The 19,359-nt window shown below is 31.2% G+C and overlaps 1 protein-coding gene across 1 annotated transcript in view; it reads right to left on the bottom strand.

Moving 5' to 3' along the window:
- Positions 1-8,726: 8,726 nt before the first annotated feature.
- LOC146535173 (uncharacterized) overlaps positions 8,727-19,359 on the bottom strand; it is a 103,741-nt gene continuing 93,108 nt past the window's right edge. Inside the window, exons 3-8 of the mRNA XM_085191121.1 lie at positions 17,104-17,312; positions 16,837-16,972; positions 13,408-13,541; positions 11,575-11,690; positions 9,658-9,761; positions 8,727-9,267 (exon numbers count right to left, since the gene is read on the bottom strand). Coding sequence (XP_085047247.1) covers positions 9,167-9,267; positions 9,658-9,761; positions 11,575-11,690; positions 13,408-13,541; positions 16,837-16,972; positions 17,104-17,312 — 800 coding nt within the window. The 3' untranslated portion in view covers positions 8,727-9,166. The remainder of the gene's footprint in view (positions 9,268-9,657; positions 9,762-11,574; positions 11,691-13,407; positions 13,542-16,836; positions 16,973-17,103; positions 17,313-19,359) is intronic.

Consider the following 19,359-nt stretch of genomic DNA (forward strand, 5'->3'; position numbering starts at 1 on the left):
TTAAACATTTCTATATTCGCATTTACATTTACACGCTTGTGCCCCAGCATCACGACTGATCTCGATAGTTTTAGATATTTTTTTATAAGAAAAAACAAATTAAAATGATGAATTGATAAAGTTTATATCATAACCTTTGATTGTTTTGCATTTTGTAACACAACACGTCTCTATTGTTGCAACTACATTGTAAAATTGCACTATTAATAAACTAAATTATAGTAAAAGTACTGGTAGTGAACATTACAAACATAATTAAGTTTGAATATGATATTTAGCTTGAGCTTTGTCGTAACGTCAAAAAAGAAAATGGACATCCAATTGTAATAAAGGTTTCGATAAATAAACATCTTGCATTCGTGCTTTGTGTAAATTTAATAATATGCTGGTCACTCTTGCAGTCTGTATGTCACCTGCGTTTAAGTATTGCGCTTAAATTGGATTGTGTCTCATGTAAAATAACTTCATATCCTTGTAATTTTATAGAAAGCTTTATAATCATATTATTATTAATATCTAATTGAGATAAATGGGTTAATGAAAGAAAAAATTATCGTGGTGTAGGGGGTTAATATGTGACACGATAATTTTGAAGGGTTGATTATCAAAATAATCAATGAAACTTAACGAAAAATCTCTATTTTCTTTTGTCATTTTCTAATTACTAAACTACTCATACTATTTCCAATTTAAGTAGAAATATTCCGACGTAGTATCGCATTCGGTCAGATACACTCCAACGTAGTGATGACGTCAAGAGATATCATACTCAAAATTCTACTTTTTGCTTACCCTGTCCCCGAAAATTTCAGAGAAAATTTACCTCTGCCTTTGCATTCATAAAACCGTAAAGCTCTTTAAAGTTTTATAACAATACTGAGTTTTTTTCGGAATGCCAGGAATGCCCTCTCTTATGAACGCTGCCTACTTATATGTGAAAATTAATTATTTTAATAACAGTTTTTGAGATCGTCGTGGTTCAGTGACCGTAAATGCGATTGTTGTGAGTAAGATTTTGGTTGTGGGTTTAATTTTTATTTCCTCGTAGTGGTAAGAAAGCGCGGGATTAAGTTACGCCAGACCACGCGCAATACCTCGAAAAGAGGTAAATGGGAAAAAGAGAAAAGCATGGTGAGTGGCGGAATTCAACGCCGCGCTTTATCAAATATTCATTATCTTTTTACATTTTGTAACACAAATCAAGTTTATAAAAAATACAAAATTACAATTTAAACACACGGTACTTTACATAATTCTACAATAGAAATCTATTAATAATAAATAAAAAAAGTCAATATATATAATTAAATATAATAATATTAAATTTCTATAATGATATATTTTAAACTAAAATACAAAAGACCGACGAGAGAACAGAATGGCTTAATTGAAATGTTGTGTGGTGTGTCAAAAAAGTTAATATCGAGGATTTTAGGTGAGAAAAGCTACAGAATACAAACAGTGCGAACGTGCCTTTTAGTTCCGCTAAGGGTGTTTTAAGGAAAACTAACAGTAATAGCAAACTACGTTTTAAAATTTCACTCGATTTTCAACTTTATTACAAAGATATAAGGTATATTTGGGATACGCTGTGTACAGTTCAACGAAAAGGGCACTCAGACAAGTATTTCTAATCTGACCCAATTTTTTACTGTTTTAAACTTTATTGTACAGTATTTTCTTTGTGTCGTGTTAAAAACATATTTTTTGTTTTTAAGCACTTAACACGTTGCGGATTTTTAAAAAAAGAACCAAAATTTTCAAAGAGGGACATTTTTTAAATAACAACCAACGTATGGAAAATGGAATAAAATGAAAAGTATAGCATTAGTGTTGTTTTCCATACAAACGTGACAATTCTGGGTTCAATGCTCACACACAATGTTTTATACTTTTACCACTTTAGATTCTCTCTACTCGAATAGCAAAATATTCGGGTAGAAACGTAGAAGAGAGAAAAAATGTCTAAACTAAATACTTATTTATTTTAGACATTTTTTCTCAGTTGCCAGTGACATATTTCTAGTCGCGCTTATTACCGAGAGGTGCTATAATATTCTGTTTGAGTGAAGCTTCATTATGAAATGTAGCGGCATTTCATGCTTGGTGAATGTCGATCAAAAAGAATAGCTATGAGATGGACACCATTTTTTAAATACAACTTCAAATTGAGCGCTATAAATATAATTCTTGTACCTATTTTAATTAATGTATGGCATTTATATTTCTATAATTGTTATAAAGTGAAAGGAATTTGTCGAGGGAGACTAAATGTTGAAAAATCGAACACCACAAACTTAACAACCAGGTTCTGTTGCAGAGAAATGAAAACAATTCATTTCAACGAGTGGGAATTGAACCCAAAACCTCGCTTACAGTGTACAACGTTGTCCAACCGCGCCACAACTACCTTAAGCTACTATAATTATGAAGTTAATCTACTACAAAAGTTAAAAAAAAAGGTCTTACACTCAAAACTACTGCCAACGCCAAACAATTACACCAGGCTAATACTAAAGACGTAAATAACAAGTGTTTGCACGGCAGAGTTTCGGTATTAATACCACTATTATTCTCGCAAAGTGACTGGCTGGTAATTAAAATAAACTTCCTGTTGAAGTTTCGGAGATACGAGTAGTTGGTGTACAAGGCGAACTTGTCTGCATTTTAGTGTTTTGGTGTCAAGAAAAAAATATGAAACTCATTTGTGCTAATGTAGTGACTATCATAATAATCATGTATTATTCTATGTATTCTTTATATTATTGTATTTGGTAATTGAGGCCAATCGTGGTCCAGGAGTGTGGGTTCAATTTCCACTCGAGGAAATTAATTACTTAGTATTTTCATTTCTTCGCTGCGGTGTCAAGGCAAAGCGTAGAGTTCCTCCATTCAACACGTACTTCAGAACAACACCTTCAAAGTTGGGTGGAATGTGGGCGGAGTGTCTTAACACTGGGGTACCTTCTGCCTACAAAGAAATGTGTAGGATACAATTAAACAACTAAATTTAGAAATAAACATAATTATTTACTTAATTTTTGTTGATTATAAAAAGCTGAGAAGAGAAGCAAACTTCATTTATATAATATTTTAGTAAATATAACTAGCAACCTGGACCATACAGTTTGAAGCCAAAAAATCGAATTAATCGCGAAAATCAAATACCTTATTAAAAACAATCTTTACATTAAATAATTGTTCAATTGTTTTCTCACTAAGTTTTAAATTTTCCAACGCCTCGCCATACTAAGCCAGCATTATTTATCTTAATGTAGTGAGTCGATTAAAATTTTCATCCAGATTCCGTGATGATTTAGAACGACCGTTAACCGAAGCGGGCAGGATTACTTCTGAAATAGCAGCTTTGAGCATATTTTAGTGGTGTTCGCAACAAAAGTAGATCAACTAGGGATATAGAACTGCTGTGCTGGTGTTTACTTTAGTAGTTATCGATGTTTGACCATTTGGAAGTTGTTCCTGATAAATTGATGGGTTTTTAATGTGTTTTGAAAATATTCTATTGAGTTATTTACATGAAGTTTTCGTATATAATAAAAAAATGTGTTTTTTCAAATTATTAATAAATGTATTAAGAAATAAATGAGATTTTTTTACATGTGAAGTCCATGCATATTTGTCAAAAATTATAACATCTTCATGGTACACGCATTTTTAGGAGACTGGTTGTTAAGGCGGGTCTAAAATCAGAACACTCATAAGATCATTATAATTTGTCAGGCTTAACGTTGCATTCAGCACATAGTAGGGTAGATAGAGGGGAGCTAAGAATATAGTGGTAAGACACTCCGTTCTCCTTAGGGCACGTCCGTTTCTCACTCTCCGCCGAATTCTCCAAGCATTCCGATTGAGATAGCGGAACTTTTAAATATTTCGAATAATATTACATAAATCAAAACATGAAACCAATTTCCTTGAAGCTAGATTGGCTTACACGATCATAATAAACTGTAATAAAGTTATCATTGCCGCTATAATCTAGTGATAATCCTTCATCAAAATTGCTAAATGGTGGGAGTTGGGACTACCACTTGACGTAGAACGGTGGGGTAACAACGATAAATCTAAGGCCGACCCGGATGCGCTATCTCGTATACAGTTAGAAACCAGGACCGCAAATTTACTTCTCTACATCACATTGTAAAGAATATTTTGATTTTATTGTTAATTTTCTTAATATAAAATAAGCTAATTTAAATAAATAAAATGTTACCAATATGTAGATTGGTTTAAATTTGATTATAATATTTAAATATGTTTCAAAGATAAATAAAACTAAATTTTTGTCAATATTATTCAGAACTTAAAATACTATGGAATTGTTAGCTTAACATTATTTCATATTTTTAAGAAATCTTTCTCAAAAAATCTAACGTTTTTAAAACAATTCAGGTCTATTTGTATAGTAATTAATCTAATATGTTATTAACTCACTCATTAAAAATCACCTTACCTATAAATTTATTAAAAAAAACTGTTTATGTATAAAAACATTTTAACATTACAATTTTTATTATATTTGCAAATATATACAGCTAATTTTGCAAAAAAAGTAGTAAATCTGCCAACTTTTAACGAAACACGCTTCAAAGAGAACGTTCTCTCATAAGCCACCGAGCTTAAAAAATCTACAACGGATTCACAGACACCCCCCATTTAGGTAGTAGGTAGTAGGTAGTAGGTAGTAAACAATCGATGAATTATTATCACTCGGTCGCAGGCTCCAGGGCGATTCACTCAGCGAACACAAAAGAAAAATATTCACCTGCTATTATTGCTCACATGAGTTATGAATAATTCAAAATGGCTTTGATTTTTGTTTGTTTCGTTTTTTTTGTGCCTTTTTTTGGCATTTTGGGTTTATTGTTATTGCCTATTAGCTGTCGTGATATAATAGCACAGTGTTTGTACGCAACGGTTGCGAAATCGATTCTCGCTCTCATTGCTCTGGTAACAAGACAGAGCGCGACGCCAAGTTCCGCTACTCATCATACACAATGTCTCAATCATTATGTAGAAAGCGGGAATCACAATGTCTTAATACTATTCTTCCCCCAGCCTACTCTACTATATGCGGGATACAGCGTGAAGGTAAAAAAAGGTACCTCAGAGTGTATGGACGAGGACGTTGACGAATGGTTGCACAAAAAGGTTTATGTTGCGTACTTTATGTTCAGAGTACGGTCTGACGTGCGTACAAGTTTACAACCGTAGAATTGGGACCCTGTTTCTGTATAACAGGAACTATGGGCTCATCTGTCGTTTATAGAGTAGATTAGTTTATTTTGTCGTGGATATTATAAAAAGACTTTTTTTATAAGTTCATTTGTTGAATTTTAATTAGATTATTGCTGGTGAGAATTCGTGATAGAAATGTTAATTTTTGTCTACTTCAGCAGGGTAGGCAGAGGTAACCTATTGTTAAATCACTCCGTCCCCGCACTGCCGCATTCTGGAAGCATTGCGAGTTGAGTGGCGGACCTCAACGGTGCGCTTTGCCCTCGACACTAGAGCGAAGAAATGAAAATATAAATTTAAACAAATATTTAATTTCCTCGAGTGGGGATCGAACCCACAACCAGTATTATATTTCTTTAAATGACGCAGTCACACTTTGGGTCCCTGCGCCACGACTGGTTTCATTAACATGTGTGCGTTTTTTATGTTCCATTCCGGAACAAATTAATACACCAATTAGATTTAGAATTTAAACAATAGAGTATCCACACTCTGGTGAGATTGAATGTGACATTAATATTATTATTGTCATTTATTTTATAGATAATAACTTTAAATTAACATAAATTGAAGTACAGAATGACTAATGTAATGTTTTTTCTATGAAACCAAACGTAAGTTTAAAGTAATAATTTTACCAAATTATACTAAAATATCTTAATTTCTCTAAATAATCAGGTTTCTAATTATTCGCAGGTTTAACAAAAAAATCAGAAACCCTCAGTAAATACCTAAACTGTAAGCAATCTATCTTAGCAACTTCAACAGCGAGTTTATTTTAATTACCTCGCTACTTCGTAGGAATAGTAGTGGACTTGATACAGAAAACTATGTAAAATAGTTTCTTCTTGAAAAGTTATGTTTTAAACTAACTAATCACGGTGGTGATGATAATATGAAAAAAGTTAATTTTCGTATAGAAAAGGAAATTAAAAAAGAAATCATAGCATTCCATTGATTCACCGTAGGGATCTCATCATCCAGAAAGATGGAGAGCCCATCACGTTGCAGAAAGGGAGTTAAAGCAGCAGGAGTTGCTTGACCAATAAGCAGTGCGATAACTTTGGCTGTTAACACTCTGGGAAGGCGCAGGGGCACAAGCGTGCGTGTACTGACATGTAAACGTGACAGGGTAAGGGTTCCATTCTCAATGGAGGAGTTTAAATATTTAATATTTTCATTTCCTCGCTCTGGTAACGAGGTAAAGTTAGTAAGTTAGTCAGATACGCAATATATACGCAATACTATTAATGAGAACGGAGTGTCTTAATCCACCCAGCTCCCTCTTTTTTTCTCTGCCTATCTTGCTATATGTACGATATATCGTGAGAATGATAATTATATTTAAATTATTTTCATTTTTTTGCTCTGGTAAGATAAGCACGGCGTTGAGTTCCACAACTTAACACGGTACGTCTGAAAGTAAGCCACCTCTAGCAGTGGATTCTATTTACTTACTCTGATTGATATGAGCATAAACTTAAAGCTGTTTAAGGAGATTATGAATAAAACAATTTCCATATTAAACTTTTATTTATTTTCTAAAAACATATTTAACCTAATCCCTATAATTATGTACATTTCATGGTTACCATGCTGGATTCTTAATGTTTATAATAAATTAAATATAATATAATAAGTTTATATAATAAGTATATTCGAAATTTTATTATAACGCACCATCATATTCTTTATTTAATAAGCAAGAAACTAAAATTATAATATCTATAATATAGTAGCAATAATGTACATTAGTTTAGCAAAACCGAGTAGACTGTGAGACATAATAAATATCAATCAAATTATATATTTTAAAAATTACTTTAGATGCCATCGTGCTATAGCAGTAGGAGCAGTGTCTGTGAACGCGTTGGTTGTTGGTTCGACTCTGGGAAAGAATCATTTTCATTTCCTCGCGCTAATAACAAAAAAATACGGCGTTGAGTTTCGCCACTCAACGTGTACTCTCGAAATCGGTAGGAAAACGGAGAACAAAAGGACTTGAAACTAGATTCGCTTAACTGCTCTTCTTTCTGAAATTAAATCTTAAATTGGTTATATTATTTTTATTCCTTCATTACCTAAAATAATTCGTTTGTACGTTGTTTTTACTATATTCTGTCTCAAAGGACACGTATTAAAAAGACATAAGAGTCTTAAAAAGAACGACAGGCTTTAGTTTCCAAAGAAAAAATTTCAATACTAATAAGCAAAAACAAAAATTCCGTTTTTTACTTAATAAAAAACACAGCCGTATTACCTACTTACAAATAATTAAAATACATACATATATAGGTATATTAATATAATTTAAGAGTTCACAATATTTAATTTGTTTAATATTATTTAATAATTTATGGGGCTTGACCTTTTCAGTATGTAATTACAGATGAAAAGGGACTAACTACATTTTCAGAGATGTTAATACCTATGAAAATTTTACTTTACAATTTTTTTATACTAAGTTTATTCGTTACGTTCGCGCACACTAATTTTTAGTAAGTTTTTAGCAATATAACTTAATAAATTAATAACAAGTAATATAATTATTTTATTTCTTTGATTCCATTTAAAAACTTATTTTATAGTAGAGTAGTTTAAAGTTTCACTCAAGTAAATATTGGGTTCGGAAATGCAAACTTGAAAATCCCTTTGTTTGGGGAGCTTGCAAAAGGTCCTTTGAGAGCCTACCTATCCAAAATGTCGGCGATATTTCAAAGGTAAATAGATAAACTAATATTTCATATATTCTGTTGAAAACATGCTGTGAACTCGCACAAAATTTGTTTATTTTTTCTTTCTTTAATTATTTTACAACATTTCTATATTAGCGAAAAAGAGAAAACATTTACACTAAATAGAAATGTCCATGTCATAATAAAAAGACAATTTAAGACAACAAAATGTTTTAATATTAGAAAACGTATAAAAATTTGAACGTGGAAGGATTTGAAGCCGGGCCTCTTGAAATTCATCTAAGGAAACTGCCGATACGGTAAAATTTTTATGCGTTTCCTGAATAATATATTTCTAAAAAAAGATTTTTAAGTTAAGATTAATAGGAATTTAGCATTAATCCATATTATCATAAATTATACATAATATATACACTAGTTAATTACAATTCGTTATATACATGTAAATTAATATTATATAATCAGTCTATTTTAATAATACAATTGGGCGAAACAAGATGTTATAAAATCATTTAAGCTTTGTCTAATTTTAATTTATATCGAAATCGAAACTATTAAATTATACATAAAGTGGAATTACATGATGACATCATACGAGTATATTAAGATGGTAAAATATTATTTAAATCTTTTTTCTTAGTTTTACAATACTGAAAACTATTAAGCTGAATTAAATTTCTTATATTACATAAACAATGTACAACTCTAGAGATTTAAACTGACCTTTGCGTGTATGTAAGCAATTATAAAAGGAGAGCTAGAAAACAATAATAACAATAATTAAAACAATAATTTAATTGTGTACTGTTAGATCAGTAATTATTATTGACATTATATAATTTATGCATTTGTTCATTTAATTTTAAGTTTCTAAAACATTTAAAATTTACATTTAAGAAGTATTACATTTAGTTTCTGTATTTAATTAAACGAATGACAGTATTGAAGTTGAGAAAATGAAACTATTTCAACTTAGTTGAAGTTGTTAGGCCATACACATTAACATTGAAACTGACTACTTATTTAGCCTAAGAAATATAATTATTTTTACACATTCAATTTAACAATACTTATTAATATCGCTACAAGTTCAAAATAATAGTATTGTCCTTAAAATTTACTAAAACAACTCTTAAAACCCTGACTTACTACAATTTTCAATAACACACCAGTTACATATTCCGAATATTAATACAATTATTGAAAATCAGCTATCTTATCGATGTTTCAGTGTAACTTCCTAATGTAAACTGTAAAAATAATTGCAGTAGAACGACCAGTATAGTGGGTATGCACGTTTCTGTGGCTCCACCTGAAAACAAATATTATAACTAATAGTGACCTAAATTTTTAGTGTTTTTTACTAGACAAGTTATAGAAAAATCATCAAAAATCAAGTTATAGAATTTAAGGTTGTCGTGGCTCTGTGACTAATTTGCGATAATCGCTTCGTAATAGTAGCGGTTATGGGTTCGATTCCCATTCGAGGAATACGATCCATTATCAAATCGCTCCGGTAATTAGACAGACTGCGGAGTTGGGTTCCGCTACAAAAAACCGCAATATCGGATGATACATCAATGAATGTCTCAATAAGTGACACTAGATTCTTTCTGATTTTAAAACAAAAAAATATTATGGTATAAAATTTTAGAAGTAAAATTTTTCGTAGTTACAAGTATGTATGTGTCATTTTTATTACCTGTAAAACTTCTTCCCAAAGCGGAAGCCGGGTTGGCGCTGCGTTCTCGCAGTACTATTGTGTTGCTTGTTGCTTTCCAAACGTCGTATATAGACGCCTCACATCTGAAAGAAAACGTTGTCTTAAAAACTCTTATTACCTACATATATTTTAATTTTTTTAAATGTAAGTAAGAAAAAGAAGAATTTGTTCCTATAAAACATCCCCTGTTTCATCAACATACCATAGGGTAGTTCTAGCTAACTTATTGAAATTAAGTATACGTACGTACGCAAGTTAAGTATACGTAAAAGATATATTCATAGTAAAATGTCAGACTGGAAAATTATTTTAAAAATCCATTTTCTTCGGTTTCTTTTGTTTATGGAGAACCCAAATAAATAACTTTGTTAATATACTAAATATTTATTGTAATAAAACGTACCTTCTATAGTTTATAACATTTTTAAAAAGGAATTCGAACTGATAGCGATGGCTAATATAACGAAAAAAATAATTCACTATTATTTAGCACTGGCACTATTTAATATATTAAAAAAAACGTATTTTTATTTATGCTATAGGTTTTTGGTTTCATCTGACTATTAAGTTAAACATAACAACAACACTAATTAGTATTTTGATATCAAGTATATTATTTACTGTTTATTACGCTTATCACTTTATAAGTTAACCAAAATATAGCAGAAATATATTATTTCTATAAGACTGTGAGAAATTAATGAGTGGGAAGAGGAAAACGGAAAGACTTATTAATAGAATCTAATTACCTGCGAAGTATCCATATAAAAAGTATTGCAATACGTATGAGATATCTAAATATACAATAAAAAAAATAAATTCACGCTGTATCCCGCATACAGCAGGGTAGACACTCGGTTCTCCACTTTCCGCCGAATATTTCCAGGCATTGTGTATTGAGTGGCGGAATTCAACGGAGAACTGCCTTGATGCCAGAGCAAAGAAATGAAAATATTAATAAATAATAATTCATTCCCTCTATTGGGGATCGAACTCACAAACGTCGTATTACAGTCACATTCTTGAGCCCTTGCGGAACGACGACCACAATTTATTATAGAAAAATAAGTATAAACCTTGTACTATAACCGTTCTTTTCTAATCAATAGATAAGTATCTTTCATAATAGTTATTTAGAGACTGAAAATATAGAATTCTGTATAAACTATGAAACTGTACCACAGGGGTCTCTATGAAATTTCTATACTTATATACATTTTAAATAAATAACACACCAGCGTACATTGAAAATATTATAGTTTATGAAAATGTAGGTACTGACTTATGTTTGTAAGCCCCAAGAATATTCAGAAGCGAGTTAGATCCCATTTTCTACGTACAAAATATCGTATACATACATAAAAGGTTTCTAAGATATAGAAAACTTGGGATACAAATAAAATAAGAGCCCTTTATACTACCTATGTGTTTTTCTTTCCTGATAACTGAAAAACAATCGTGTTTGAATATAAACTAAATATGTGTTTGTTTTAACATTATTACATTATTTCAAATATTCTTTAAACGCGACGTTGAGTTCTACCACTCAACTTGCAATGTCTTGAAAATTCACCAGAAATTAGAGAATGGAGTGTTTTAGCACTGGGGTCTTTTTGCCTATAGGCGCAACAGAAATTCAGCATCTGTGAAATTTTCAACTGTCTATTATAGTTAAGATACGGCCTGGTGATAGAAGCATAATGTACAAACAATGTAGTAACTTAGCGCGGGATCCTAAAATTTTTTTTTCAAACAAACATCATAAAGATATTATGATGATGTGATCATAATTTTAATTTTACTTGTATAATATTTTTTTATTTATAATATTTTCCTATTTATAATAATTAAGAAGATTAATTAATATAAAGGAGTTTCTCAAAACTTGCAACATACCGTATCATTAAAGTAGGTACAGGTGATAGGACAGCCGCTTCCAATTCTAATGTGGACAGACTGGACGCGTAACCGTTGCTGAAATTCAACACATGATTCGCCGTAAAGCTGGGGACCTGTAACAATATAAAGTTTTTATAACAAACTCAATACACGAACTACAAGTATAAAACTGGCGATAAAACTACTCGTCGACTTGAGGTGCACCTTAATGTAAATGCCAATAACTTTGTTATCGAGTTAGTTTAGTTTGTCGATTTTAGAAAGATAGAAAGAACCGATATAGAAAGAATAGAGGACTTATAATGTATTTGTTTTTATTTTTATGACTTTTTCATTTTATGACCTCATTTTTTGTATAAAATGAGAGTAAACAGAGAGAGAAGTAGTGAAATGTAAAATGATAGATGTTTCAGCCATTTTACATTGTGGATTGGATCGTGAAACACAACGCCGAACGTTTTTTCTTTAGATTGAGGAAATAAAAATATTTTTATGAAATAGCTTCCCTAGCAAGCATCGAACTCACGGCTCTTTATTTTTTAATTGTAAATTTCTTCCATTCCATTCCACCAAGGTAGTATTTAACAGGATGTAAATCATATTTTAATTTTAGTTTTTAAAGATGATAATCAAAGAATGCCACGGCGTAATAAAGCGAGTACAAGCAACACACTTTCAGTATTTATAAATTTTAATATATTATAAAGTTAAATAATATAAATCTTGTTATAAACAAGAAAGTTGACACACTCTCATGGAAGGAGAACTTATCAAAAATCTTAATGTTGCCCTAAGACGTATGAGGGTAAACTTTGAAAGTAATTTGGCGTACAAAGAGCCTACATATACCTATTACTTCTGACATTTTCAACGAATACCTTGAAATATGAAACAAACTGAACTGAATTATTCATAATTATAATCACACCTGTAGGATATTATATGTACGCTTGCAAAAATTTTGTCTTGGATTCTAAAATAAACAAATTTTCTTGGTAATGACTTAGTAAAATTTCATTCTCAACAAGTTAAATAACTTTAGAAAGGTATTTTCTATTAATATTATTATTTGCAGCATCACGTAGAACTCCGCATAAAGCAGAGTTGATAGAAGTAACCTAATGTTAAGACCCGTTTCCCATATTCCATTGAATTTTATAATTATAATTAAAAAGATAAATAAATAATATCATATTTATTATATGAAGTATAACATAAAACAGTCGATCTTTCCCGACAAGAGGTGGTTGTCGCATTTTGACAAATTGCCTTTTGCCGCAGGTCGGTTTTATAGCATTCAGATCAAATTGGCCGTTACCACGATCCGAAATTATGGTTAGCGTTGGCCAGATTCGTCCTGACAACGCCCAATTACCGCAGTTAAGGTTTTTATCTGCACAATTTTATTAAGTTTCTGTTTGTTATAGTAAATTATTTAGAAAAAGAAAGTTGTTTTTTTTTCAAAAATATATTTTTTTCTAAAATATTTTTTTTACGCCTGCCTTTACATATACTAAGGATCACTAATCCTTCATTCATTCTTAATATTTCACACCCTTCTTACCGTTTTCTTTTTGCGCTCTCTATATGCCTATTATACCTTCCGTAAGAACGACAAATTTACACGTAATAATTTCATACATATTTTTTTAAATTTCGTGAGTTTAGAATCTGTAGTGAGAATTGCGTGACGGAACTCAACGCCGCATTTTACCCCATTACCAGAGCGAAAAAATGAAATTATTAAATATCTCAACAGCTTAATCTTTTAGCTTAAAAAAATAATATAGAAATATATTATATTAGATTATTAGTTTATTATTTACTCACCATTTGCTCGTTGACGTACCACGTGATGTTAGCTGCGGGGAGCGACGGGGGTGAAGTACAGTTCGCCCTTATATGGTCACCCCCTATATATGTCATACGATCTGATGTCACATTCGGACTCAAGAGCGGTGGCTCTGAAAGAATAAATATTTGCTATAATATACGTATTTAGTTACAGTGTTTGTTTATATGACTGTTATAGCAAAGATATTACGGTAAATACAATTAAGGAAGTATCTATATCTTTTTAGTTTTACGTTGTATCCCGATATTAAGACACTCTCACTCTCTGGTCTCTTTAAGACACTACCGTTCTCTGCTTTCCGCATTTCATGCCATAAAAATAGGACGGTGTGTGAAGCTATGTTATTTAAACTTTTATAATTTTTTTTAATCGATTTCAATTTCAGCTAGGTTCTAGGGTTATTTTAACATTCCGTAATAACTAGGTATAAACTAATGCTACTATAATAAATCATGAAGTATGACGTGAAACTTTGCCATCGCAAGAAATGCAAATAAGCACGCTATACAACAAATAATTTCACAATTTAACATGTAATAATGTAGCAAATGTGCACTTTGATGAAGTAATTTTTTCATGGAGTATAATTAATTAGGTATAATTTTTTTATGAAGTATGCGGCGTTAGGTTGCGCCGTGTGTGTGTGCGCAAACATGTGATAGATATTAGAGAGATATTAGAGATATTAGAAGATTCAGTGGAAAGTGAGAAACGGAAGTGTCTTAATGGGAACAGAGTGTCTTATCTCCAGGTTCCCAGGTTCCCTCTGCCCACCTTGATATGCGCGGAACACAGCGTGAAGCTAATAAGGAAAACCATAACAAAAGGCTTGTTTAAAACTTGAATCATTAAAATCATTTAAATATTCATTAACAAAACTGAAATTGCAATTATGCGAATATTGTGAAACCATTTTATTTTCCGCTAATATAATAACACATGGTTTCATTATTGCCAACGTCACGTTTGTTTACGGTTATGGCCTGTTAATGATAGAATCTGTGTTAAAGCAGTCATTTTAATGATTTATTCAGTACTTTTGTGTCGTATGTCGTGTTGTCAAGTATAAAAGGTGGTTTTTGAATGGCCTTAAATTATATGTAATTTGGTTAGAAAATTGTATTGTGCAGAAACAAATGTTTTGTTCGAATAAACTGCAAATTTATTCCTATTGTTTAGTTTTTATAAATTGTAAACGTTTTTTTCATATTTTAATATATTTTTCTGTTTTAATTTCACGCTGTATCGCGCAAATAACAGGATAGGCGGAGGATATGTAGATATATCAGCTCATTTAAATATCACACTAAGTTACCTTAAAGGTAACTTAGTGTGATATTTACAACCTTAGACAGAGAGAACTTAATGTTAAGCCCCTCCGTTCTCCATTTTCAACATTTCTCGTAAGTGAATCGAACCCACGACCATTACTCTTGCAGCCTGACTCTGTCCTATCGCAATCAATCAATCTTTAAGCTATAAGATAATAACCCAACACTATAAAAAAATATTGCGAATTCTTTACTTATAAGATATCCATAATATAAAATCTATCATAATACTTGATAGAATGAAAATAAAACTTGTTTTGAATACCAAACCCTAAAATATTTCTGCAAAAAAAATATCTTAGGACAAAATAAAGCTTTTAGCCTTAATAGACTGCTCCAAGTGAACAAGGCCAGCGGTCTTTATTCCATGGTCCATGGAATATAGTGCGAATGACCCTCGACCTTTTTTCAATTTGTAAATATGCAAACAATGTTACCATTGTAGTGAAAATGATTTCTCGAATTTATTTTTTTCAGAAAATATTTAATTCTTTCCGTCTTCTTTTTTTGTATATAAAATGATTGAAGTGATGTTAGACTTTGTTTTTAAGATTTTTTTTTTGCTTGCTTAAAATTTTTCCAATATTTATTTTAAAAATCTGTCAAACTATGAAGTATTACATATGCCGAATATTTTTACATATCTACATATTATATACATTTAGTTTTCTGAGCTAGACACAATTTAAATTTACTAAATTTGAATTGAGCTACAAACTAAAAAATCTTATGATTTCTTTTTTATTTCTCATACATCTTTAAGTAAAACTGCTTTATAAATAAATAACTACTACTAATAACTTTATAAAAAAATAAACACAACAAAAAAACCTAAAAACTCTGAACGAAATAAAAACATAAAAGAATTATAACCATTTCATTATTTACTAAACACTTCAGCAAACTGTTTGTGCCTGAAATATGCAATATTTCATCTCTCCTAATAAAGGATTCTGTTGAAAGGGTAGGAAAGAAGGCAGATGTTTCCACTCGGGCTGATACAGTAAGTACCTATCATATAGCAGGGTTTCTATGTTATAAGCGTAACAATTTGGGAGACGACATTCAATTCGTATAAAACACTTCAGATAAACATGTTAAATAAATTCAATACAGATAGCCTTCACGCCTTATTCAGTATAGGAGGGTAGGCAAAGGGAACCTAATGTCAATACACTCCAATCATTCAAAATGGAATTAATTTATTCCCCCCGAGTGAAATTCAAACTCAAAATAATCGTCTTTACCACTCAGGGAAATGACATATTAAATATTTTCATTTGCTCGCTCTGTTCGCAACGAAGCAAAGCGCGGGGTTAAGTTCCATCCAAAATCGGGGGGAAGTGGGAAATGGAGTGGCTACGATGTGTGTTAAAACTAGGTTCCCAGGTTCCCTCTGACTACCTTACTATGTGCGGGATACAGCGTGAAATAAAAAAATATGTATATGTACATATAACATATTTTATACGATGACATACACTTCAATGGATCTACTAATATCACCAAAACAACTCCATATTTAAACAATACAATATACTTTTTTATTTATGAAACAAAATTTATGAAAACCTTAGATAAAATATCTAAATGAGATTTCACCATTGCAGATTAAAACTTGTATCAGGCAATGGTGGCACGTATAGCGGATTATAACTAAAAATAGACTTGCACAAGACTAATTTAATCCTCGCAAGTTTATTGGATTGCTGGAATCCGCTTCTCTTGTTGGTAGTTTTAATATTTGTATTTTTTTTTTTCATAGATTTACTGGTATACGCTTTAGGGAGTTGAATTTAAAATACATTTTTAAGCTGCATCAATCTCCACTACTATATCGTAGGGAGATGAGAGAGAAAACTCAAAATATGTATTACGATACGATGAGTGGCAGAACCTAACACCGTGTTTTGTTTTGGTAGAACTCGTCTATCGAAGTTACATTCAGATATGAGAGTTTCATAGTCAGTTGAAGCATTCAAAAAATAAGAACAATAATTCTGTAAAGATGAGATTTTCCTAAAACAAATACCTTCACAAAGTATGAATAAAAAAATGTTTAAACTGCCTTACCGACTACAACCATTTCGGCCGACTTGATGTCAGTGTGAAACAAAGGTGCGTCAGCCGACACCTCGCACTGATACTCCCCTGTCAACGTTCTGTCGACTTCTGTCAGCACCACTCGGTTTTGATCTGATGCCGCTACCTGATTAAAAATTATACACCCTTTAACTATATACATGTAGAAAGGTAGAAATGAAAAATATTTTATAAAGGTACTGTATTTTAGTATATCTTTTCTTTAATTATTAACTAAACAAAAAACTCAGCACTTACATCAACTTTAATTTCGGCAACAGGAAACACCTTAGTAGCTGGAGACTCCTTGGGCACATATCTATAGAATTCAATCATATTTCGGTACCAGCGAATAGAGTACAGCTGGGCTCCTTCCAGCTCGTATGAACACATTAGCTTCGCGTTCCTACCGGTGAGCACCGCCTTGGGTACGTGGATCTGGAGAGACTTCAGTGTGTTTACTGTACCTGTAGACAAGGAATACAAATAATAGTTATCGATGTTGTTATTTAATTGTTTTGTGTTGTTTATTGTTAGGGGAATATTGTTCTAATTATTTCTTATTTTGTGGTCAAAACTCAAACGGGTCAAACTTCGGGTTGAAAGTGGATTTTTAAAACTACTGTGTTAGTAGCATAGTTAAAATAAAATTAAATATTATCGGTACGGACCAAGTGTCTGTACTGTTATAATATTAAAAGAATAATTAAAAAAAAACTTCTATAATTATGTTCGATAATACACAAAAATACTTTTATCGACAATAATCCAAAAATATTTTTTTCAATTCGAATCAACAGTTTCTGAGATTAGCACGTTCCTCCAAACGTACTCTTAAGATTTAATCTAAAAGCTGAAGAGTTTCTTTTAATATTACAAAGTAATATTAGTAGAGAAGTATCTCAACTGAGCACTGCCTTAGACACGTGAATCTGAAGAGACTTGAGTGTATTTACACTACCTGTAAACAAGCAATCGAAGTACAAATAACAGTGTGCAATCAATAGTCTATTGTGTATTTAGGTTTACTTCAGTTAATCGATTTTGGTTGCGCATAGAAAATAAAAGCTATCTGTTTTTAGATGCTTTGCTTGTATTTAGTGTGTGTAATTTACACATTGGGATTTGGGACATTTAAATTATTTAAGATATGAATTTTTACGTTAATTTTAAAATATCCTTCTCTGGAATTCTAATTAGGTATAGGAGATTTCGTAAATCTGACGTAAAGTAACTATTTGAGTAAAATACCTAAGAATTTTGAATATCACAAATAAAATAAGAAATAATAAAAGTAATAAAAGAGAGAGAAAGAGAGAAAAATGATAAAATTAAAAAAATACAGTCAACTTTTAAAAGGAAATAATAACACATACCCATTAATTTCACATTGTTCGTTAAAACGAAATGATACGAATCAATCCCGATTTCCGTTTTTGCGAACACTTCGTTATTGTTATAGGAACGCCGATTACGTAGAAAGTACTTTGTGAATTTAATCCTTACAGATTAACAGAATAACAGTGTGTGTGTTTTAAAAACCTATTTATCAATATCTTCTTTCTAATTATTAAGTGAATCGGTATAAAAGTCTAACAGAAATGAATGCGTATTGTTCTACGAATTTTCATTATAATGGAATTTTTTTAATAAAAATAAATAAAAATCACCCACTTTTGGAGACGACTCTTGATTTTATATGTATTCACCATAAAAAATCATTTAGCTGTTCCGGAGATAAGACAGGACAAACAGACATACTGACGGACATTTTTAACATTGTTGGTTTCAGTTCTAGTATCATATAGTTCTAGTATATGTAAATAACTACATTATGCACTTGAAAAACATGGTTATTTTAAAATCATATATAGCACTTTTCAGCCTGTAGTTATAACTATTATGCATGGACTAAAAGAGATTTCGTGAATTTCTCTCTTAGGGCTCTCCAACACTCCCCCAGATCAGAGACCCGATAAGGGGCGAGTTTTATATCGTTATATAATATCTTAAAATTAATATAATTTAAATTCAAGGACAAACTAACTACCCATTACTTCGGAATAAAACAGTGTAAGCATGTACATACTAATATAACTCACAAAATACTAAATCCATGTAACAATTTTGATGTCCAGATAAGATTTTACGACGAGCCCTAGCACTGGCTACGTCGAAGGTGAAGAAAGTAAATATCCAGTTTATGGCACCTCGTTAGAAGTTAGGTCATAACGTTAAACGACAGAGTTGTTATCGCCACTTTTTGCTGAAATCTTCAAGTTAATACTTCTACCTGTTATTGCCTTTGATAGCACTCCTCGCCTTGTTTTGTTTTGTAATAGGCCCAATAAAATTATAGAAGTATGTATTTCTAATTGGATTTTTGTGTTTTTTTTTTCTGTTTTTTCAGTATAATTTCAAGAGGAATCTAACTCACCACCAGTCGCGTCTGAGGCCTATGCACCTGCTCTGCTGCCTCCATGTATAATATATAAAGAATATTTCAAATTAATC

Source organism: Heliconius melpomene, chromosome 10 (assembly GCF_056956725.1).
Source record: "Heliconius melpomene rosina isolate 202511_hmr_F chromosome 10, ASM5695672v1, whole genome shotgun sequence".
NCBI lineage: Eukaryota > Metazoa > Arthropoda > Insecta > Lepidoptera > Nymphalidae > Heliconius > Heliconius melpomene.